Genomic DNA, 8,131 nt, shown 5'->3' with positions numbered 1-8,131 from the left:
GCTCGGGCGATGGCAGGCTCCGGGATTGGCGGGTGCTAGGCGGGCGGTGTCAGGCTCTCGGTGGCGGCGGAGGCGGCGGAGGCCAGGGAGGAAGATGTCGTAATGAGCGGTGGGTCCTGACCGCTGCCGGCGGGGTCTTCCCGGCTCTCAAGGGTCGGGAAGACGGGCAGAGGCCGCAGGGAGAGGGAGCCGGGACTGGGGGTTCCCCCCTGGGGCCGGACCTGGCGCCGGGGCCCGGCTCCGGTAGGGGCGGGGAGGGAGGATTCCCGCCCGGAGGAGGAGCGGGGCTGGCCAGCCAGGCGGAGGCACCCGGAAGGGGGCGTTCGACTCCCCGCCCCCTCGGAGCCCGCTAGGCGGGAGGGAGGCGCTTCCGGGGCTGGCGAGAGGAGCGGGCACCCAGGGCAAACCTGGCACCCCGTCTGCCTGGTCGCCGGCCCACCTGAGTGTTTCCCGGCCCGGGGACGTTGCCTGGGTCTGCTCTGAGGAGGCGGTCGGCTCCCTGTGCGCTTGTCCTGTGTTCCGGGACCCTCTTGCATTCTGACTCTAGGTGCCCACCAGCGATTCAGTGTTCTCCCGACTGCAGAGAGGGGCGGGGGAATACTTGAAATTCCGACGGCGCCAACACATGGGCACTGATGGGCGTGGAAGCCAACGTAGTTCTCTGGGTAGAAAGTCTAGAGATGGTATCAGGACACACAAGGGCACTCCCTAAGTAGATGACCTCTCGCCTTAGACTGAGGAGTGGGCAGAAACCTTTTAATATTTTCACTTGCATCTTTGAGCTTCCAGCTAGATATCTGCCAACGCTTAGCAGAATTGTGAGACGTTTAAGAACTTGTGGACAGAGCTCCCAGCCTGTTGCCTGATATCCCATGGGTGTGGGGAGGGTGGAACTGCCGAATCCCAAAGGCCAGGAGCAAACCTAATGAATAACAGAAGAAGTAAAACAATATGGATATTTACTTTCTTCCTCCACCCCACCTCCATGCCCATTGCTAGCTTATGATTCTCAGCCTTCTACCCATGCTTCTTGGTTTATGTTCTGGGTGGCTTTCTAATTTTAGATGAAAAGGAATTGTGTCTTCTCTTCTGAGCAGTTGAGAAACCTGTCCTCACGGCATTCCTTGGTTTTGATTCCAAGATACTGTCGTGTTTAATTGTTTCTTAATTAACTTGATCCAGGGCGCCTCAGTCTGGCTTTTCTCAGTGCATATTATCCCGAAGTTTGTGTCTTCTTCTGAGACTACTTCTTGCTCACTTATCTGTTGCTTTCTTAGAGAAAGGGAGGGAGGAACTGGTAAATCCACTTTAAACAGTGAATTGACCCATGGTCACCATTACACGGGTTTGATTGCAGATAGAAGAGTGATGACTGTTGGGCAGTACACTGGCATGCAGTAACCTTGCATGCTGTACCTCGGAAGGCATTAAGTATGACAGTGGAGGACTAAGTGTTGAGTTGGTATTTTGGATGATTTTTCAGGCTAGAACATTTAGGGTGTTGGCCAGCTCGTAGGCTTTGAAGGGAATGATGGTAGAATCCACACCATAGGAGTAATTTAGATTTGATAGCATAAAGAAACCTGTTGTCTGCAATAATGAATATAACTGCAGTGTCTTGTTTTGTTTTAAATTCTTGTGTGCAATGAAGGGGGCGAATCTGTTAGACAGCCTATCAATTGGGCTGATGATGTCAGTGTTCCAGTGGCTTCTCAGTTCAGTTCAGTCACTAAGTCGTGTCTGACTCTTTGCGACCCCATGAATCACAGCATGCCAGGCCTCCCTGTCCATCACCAACTCCTGGAGTTCACTCAAACTCATGTCCGTCGAGTCGGTGATACCATCCAGCCATCTCATCCTCTATCATCCCCTTCTCCTCCTGCCCCCAATCCCTCCCAGCATCAGAGTCTTTCCCAATGAGTCAACTCTTCGCATGAGGTGGCCAAAGCATTGGAGTTTCAGCTTCAGCAACAGTCCTTCCAGTGAACACCCAGGACTGATCTCCTTTAGGATGGACTGGTTGGATCTCCTTGCAGTCCAAGGGACTCTCAAGAGTCTTCTCCAACACCACAGTTCAAAAGCATCAATTCTTCGGCACTCAGCTTTCTTCACAGTCCAACTTCCACATCCATACATGACCACTGGAAAAACCATAGCCTTGACTAGACGGACCTTTGTTGGCAAAGTAATATCTCTGCTTTTCAATAACTTTCCTTTCAAGGAGTAAGCATCTTTTAATTTCATGGCTGCAATCACCATCTCCAGTGATTTTGGAGCCCCCCCAAAATAAAGTCTGACACTGTTTCCACTGTTTCCACATCTATTTCCCATGAAGTGATGGGACCAGATGCCACGATCTTAGTTTTCGGAATGTTGAGCTTTAAGCCAACTTTTTCCCTGTCTTTCACTTTCATCAAGAGGCTTTTTAGTTCCTCTTCACTTTCTGCCATAAGGGTGGTGTCATCTGCATATCTGAGGTTATTGATATTCTCCCGGCAATCTTGATTCCAGCTTGTGCTTCTTCCAGCCCAGCGTTTCTCATGATGTACTCTGCATAGAAGTTAAATAAACAGGGTGACAATACACAGCTTTGACGTACTCCTTTTCCTATTTGGAGCCAGTCTCTTGTTTCATGTCCAGTTCTAACTGTTGCTTCCTTACCTGCATATAGCTTTCTCAAGAGGCAGGTCACGTGGTCTGGTATTCCCATCTCTTTCAGAATTTTCCAGTTTCTTGTGATCCACACAATCAAAGGCTTTGGCATAGTCAATAAAGCAGAAATAGATGTTTTTCTGGAACTCTCTTGCTTTTTTCATGATCCAGCGGATGTTGGCAATTTGATCTCTGGTTCCTCTGCCTTTTCTAAAACCAGCTTGAACATCTGCAAGTTCATGGTTCACATATTGCTGAAGCCTGGCTTGGAGAATTTTGAGCATTACTTTACTAGCGTGTGAGATGAGTGCAATTGTACGGTAGTTTGAGCATTCTTTGGCATTGCCTTTCTTTGGGATTGGAATGAAAACTGACCTTTTCCAGTCCTGCAGCTACTGCTGAGGTTTCCAAATTTGCTGGCATATTGAGTGCAACACTTTCACAGCATCATCTTTCAGGATTTGAACTAGCTGAACTGGAATTCCATCACCTCCACTAGCTTTGTTCGTAGTGATGCTTTCTAAGGCCCACGTGACTTCACATTCCAGGACGTCTGGCTCTAGGTGAGTGATCACACCATCGAGATTATCTTGCTCATGAAGCTCTTTTTTGTACAGTTCTTCTGTGTATTCTTGCCACCTCTTCTTAATATCTTCTGCTTCTGTTAGGTCCATACCATTTCGGTCCTTTATTGAGCCCATCTTTGCATGAAATGTTCCCTTGGTATCTCTAATTTTCTTGACGAGATCTCTAGTCTTTCCCATTCTGTTGTTTTCCTCTATTTCTTTGCATTGATCGCTGAGGAAGGCTTTCTTATCTCTCCTTGCTATTCTTTGGAACTCTGCATTCAGATGCTTGTATCTTTCCTTTTCTCCTTTGCTTTTCGCTTCTCTTATTTTCACAGCTATTTGTAAGGCCTCCTCAGACAGCCGTTTTGCTTTTTCGCATTTCTTTTTCTTGGGGATGGTCTTGATCCCTGTTTCCTGTACAGTGTCACAAATCTCCGTCCATAGTTCATCAGGCACTGTATCAGATTTAGTCCCTTAAATCTATTTCTCACTTCCACTGTATAATCATAAGGGATTTGATTGAGGTCATACCTGAATGGTCTAGTGGTTTTCCCCACTTTCTTCAATTTAAGTCTGAATTTGCCAATAAGGAGTTCATGATCTGAGCCACAGTCAGCTCCTGGTCTTGTTTTTGCTGACTGTATAGAGCTTCTCTATCTTTGGCTGCAAAGAATATAATCAGTCTGATTTCGGTGTTGACCATCTGGTGATGTCCATGGGTAGAGTCTTCTCTTGTGTTGTTGGAAGAGGGTGTTTGCTATGACCAGTGAGTGCGTTCTCTTGGCAAAACTCTATTAACCTTTGCCCTGCTTCATTCCATACTCCAAGGCCAAATTTGCCTGTTACTCCAGGTGTTCCTTGACTTCCTACTTTTGCATTCCAGTCCCCTATAATGAAAAGGACATCTTTTTTGGGTGTTAGTTCTAAAAGGTCTTGTAGGTCTTCATAGAACCACTCAGCTTCTTCAGTGTTACTGGTTGAGGTGTAGGTTTGGATTACTGTGATATCAAATGGTTTGCCTTGGAAACGAACAGAGATCATTCTGTCGTTTTTGAGATCGCATCCAAGTGCTGCATTTCGGACTCTTTTGTTGACCATGATGGCTTCTCCATTTCTTCTAAGGGATTCCTGCCCGCAGTAGTAGATATAATGGTCATCTGAGTTAAATTCACCCATTCCAGTCAATTTTAATTTGCTGATTCCTAGAATATCGATGTTCACTCTTGCCATCTCCTGTTTGACCACTTCCAATTTGCCTTGATTCATGGACCTGACATTCCAGGTTCCTATGCAATATTGCTCTGTACAGCATCGGACCTTGCTTCTATTACCAGTCACATCCACAACTGGGTATTGTTTTTGCTTTGGCTCCATCCCTTCATTCTTTCTGGAGTTATTTCTCCACTGATTTCCAGTAGCATATTGGGCACCTACCGACCTGGGGAGTTCCCCTTTCAGTATCCTACCATTTTGCCTTTTCATACTGTTCATGAGGTTCTCAAGGTAAGAATACTGAAGTGGTTTGCCATTCCCTTCTCCAGTGGACCACACTCTGTCAGACCAGTGGCTTCTAACAGGCATTAATACCTGTTGGAAATGGATTCTTATTGGCTGGGGTGATTGGTAAGTTTTCTAATTCTGGTTCTTCCACTAGGTTATACAGAGGCTTAACCTCTTTGTTTAAAAGCAGCAACAATGAGAAAAAAAAAAAAAGCTGGTCTGACATAATTATGAACCCTCTGGGCTAGGCTTGTAAAGACATGGTCTCTTTGTCAAGGAGACCCAAGTAGAGTTAGTTCATCATTGGAGCGTCACTTCACAGCTCTGCAGGGAGAACTGATGCCAGGAGAAAGAGTTTGGCCTCACTATTTGGCTTCTTATAGACGGATAGGCTCTTTTCTCTCAGATTCTATTAAGGTTGGGCCTCTGCAGGCCTGTCAGAGGAGAGAAGAAGCGTTAAGAAGATTCTGGCAAATGTCTGGGTAAAGGAGCCTCCTGGCATAACAGCAGAGAGGACAATTCATTTTGATATCTTTGGCCTTGAAATTTCTAGTTCTTCTGTTGGTGAATAGTAGCGTTTTGGAGAAGTTGCACAGTCTCTTGTAGCCTAAACAGTTGCTTTCGCTATAGGTATATGATCATTCACAAGCTTGCTTTACGCAAGGATTGCCCAACCAAGGCCTTTTTGAAAACATTTAAGCTTGTTGCAGCTAACCAGTAGACCCTAGTGTTGGCTTGGGTTTAGCAATCTTATAGACCTTGCTCACCCACATTTCTATGATGAAATGTAACATATTCTTCTAAGATGTAATGTTACCTCCTTTGTTTTCTGTCAACACACAAATTGGAAGCTTTATGTCGAGAGATTGAAAAATTTAGGAATTATTTTGCAGGAGATAGACAATGGCCACAGAATGAAAGGTGCAGAGAAAAACTGCTTTAAAGGGTGCATAGAGTATCAGAAAATGTAGAGATATGAGTACTTCTGAGTTTAAATGATTACATTGTCCAATCTGAAACTTCGTGAGCTGCAGACTTAGAGCAAAATCTATTCGGAGGCACTCTAGTATTTTCTTATTAGTGTATTGGGTGTTATATCTGGAGTTTCCCTTTGAGCAGCTTAACTGGATTTGTGAATGTCTTCCCAGCAAGTTCTAAACCAGCTGGGCTGGAGGCCAAGATGGGCTAAGAAGTGGATATCATTATGGAATGCATTTGTTGATGCTTTTTTGTTTTTGCTTTGCTTTTGTTTTGAATCCACATGGATCTCCTCAAGTGACTTCCTTCTATTGAAGGAAGGAAAAAGAATTTTTTCTTTATTCCTTTCTACACAGAGTCAGCACTTAGATCTTTGTATTTCTGAAACATAGTTCAGAGTCACTTTTCTCTGTTAAGAACTACTTCTTCGGTTATCAGATCTTTCCTTGGCTAGCAGCATTCTCCTGGAGACCTCAGGGCGGGGAGGGTCTCACTTTGCTGTCAGTTTGCCAGTTGTCTGTTGAAGCTGGGTGGAAAGATGAATGAAGAAGGTGAAAATGTGGGGCAGTGCTAATTCAAGGGCACTATCTGTTTGAGTAGGAAAGAGGTTAGAGATTGCCCTTGTGAAGATGCTCCCACTGGTGGATTTGTTCCAGTTGACAGGATTCCGAAATGGAAAACGGGTTTTTGTATTGCCTCACTCAAGGTGAGAAGCGAGCCCAGAAGCAAGCTGAATCAGCTCTGGCAGCTTGGGGACGCTGCCACTTCCACTGCTCGTCTGGCTTACACTCTCCTGGGTATTCTGAGGCCCCCACTGGCCTGGGGGGTTGCTTCTCATCAGCTTGGCCTTCAAGCTGGCGTGCTCTTGGGAGATGAGTGCTGCTCAGGAGCAGAGGCATACAAAGAACAAAGTGCTCAGTTTTGCTGCTTCTCAGTTTACCCTCTGTGAGCAACTCCAAGCAACGTTGAGACGTCAGAGCTGTTTGGCACAGGAAGAAGGTGCTTGCAGACCCAACGGAATCCTCCCTTTGCCCATCTCATTCCCCTGAGCTACAGTTTGTTTCCGCATCGGCACTGCATGTTGTCTCTAGCCAGAAGCCCCACCTCACTGGATGCATCTGTCCCCAAGCCATGATTGAGGCTGTTAGGTGGTCTCTTCATCCCAGCCACGCAGTGAAAACGGCTCAGAAAGCAGCAGGCACTGGCCTGCACACTCCCAAATGTCCTCTTTCTAGAGCTTCCTCTGTGGAGTGTTTGTTATCTCTCCTAGGGGACTCGGTGGAACCACAAAGCCGCCTTTCAGAGGGTGTGAATAGGGAGGAAGAGACGGCAGGCAGGGCCGTGTGACTGGATGTGGACTCTTTCTGCCCCCAGCTAGTGTCTAACTGGAAGTCTTCTCAGACTAGCCTCAGAGCAGACCCAAACATTTCCCAGCCATCAGAAGAATAAATGGTGACTGTCTCGTCCCAGGGGAAATGAAGTCACCACTAACTTTAACCAGTTATGTCCCAGACGAATGTACAGAGTGACTCACAAATGTGTCAAAGCAGAGAAAGCATGTACATAAAGTTTGTACATAATGATATTCTTTAGAGGGGAAAAAGTGTGTCTTGGTTTCTTCTTTCCTGTTTTTGACAGTGTTCTGAGGCCCAGTATTTTTGTACCGTTGCCTGGGACTCTTTCTCACCATCCCCTGCTGGCTGTCCCATGTCCCCACTCACTTCTCTAGGGTCCTTTCCAGTCTGATAGGATGCGAGCTAGCAAATGATACGGTCCCATTTTCAGGAGAGAGCTGCAGGGTGGAGACAGATTAGAGGTCTTCAGACAGCAGGGACCCGCATCGTCTTAACTCACTTGTGAAAGAATTTCTCCCCAGTACCTGTTCATTGAAAGAGGCATTGAGATGCGGCATCTGGTGTGTAGTGATGAGGTGCACGTCTGAGGTTTCTGTCCAGGAGAAAGACTCGACTGTGCTGGTCCACACATAGACTCTTGTCCCCATGTGAGGTGACCGGCAGAGTTGAGTTCCTTCTGCGATTGGATCGGCTGAGCTGACCTGGTGAGTGGATGCCAGCACCTAGTGCCAGGACATGCAGATCTGCGGGTTTTCTATATATGAAGTGTCTTCCTTGCCAGTAGGTAAGGAAGGTACATCTGGTAGAAGACATGAAGTAACTAGTGGATATCAGACAATAAGAAGTGCTAAGGGGAAAACTGAATAGAGGACAGGAGAACATGAGGGGTATGGTTTACGTAGGGCTGTCAGAGAAGGGAGTTTGAGAAAACCCTGAAGGAGGGATGGGAGGGATTGAGCCAGGCTTAATCTGGGGAGTCCATGGGGTCGTAAAGATTTGGACATGACCTAGCGACTAAACAACAATCTGTGGAGGGCAGACGGTAAGAACTCAAGCAGAGAGAACAGTGAGTACAAA

At 46.6% G+C, this 8,131-nt stretch overlaps 1 protein-coding gene across 5 annotated transcripts in view; it reads left to right on the top strand.

Annotated features, from left to right (window-relative positions):
* SP2 (Sp2 transcription factor) overlaps window positions 1–8,131 on the top strand; it is a 46,880-nt gene that overhangs the window by 15,600 nt on the left and 23,149 nt on the right. The window contains exon 1 of one of the 5 annotated variants that reach the window (XM_061391526.1): window positions 15–109. The exons of the other annotated variants lie outside the window; for them this stretch is intronic. Within the exon in view, the coding sequence (XP_061247510.1) occupies window positions 103–109 (7 nt within the window). The 5' untranslated portion in view covers window positions 15–102. Of the gene's footprint in view, window positions 1–14; window positions 110–8,131 lie in introns of those variants that run through there. 5 annotated transcript variants of the gene reach the window in all.

This window comes from Bos javanicus, chromosome 19, assembly GCF_032452875.1.
Source record: "Bos javanicus breed banteng chromosome 19, ARS-OSU_banteng_1.0, whole genome shotgun sequence".
Classification (NCBI taxonomy): Eukaryota; Metazoa; Chordata; class Mammalia; order Artiodactyla; family Bovidae; genus Bos; species Bos javanicus.
This window is presented reverse-complemented; position numbering and strand designations above follow the sequence as displayed.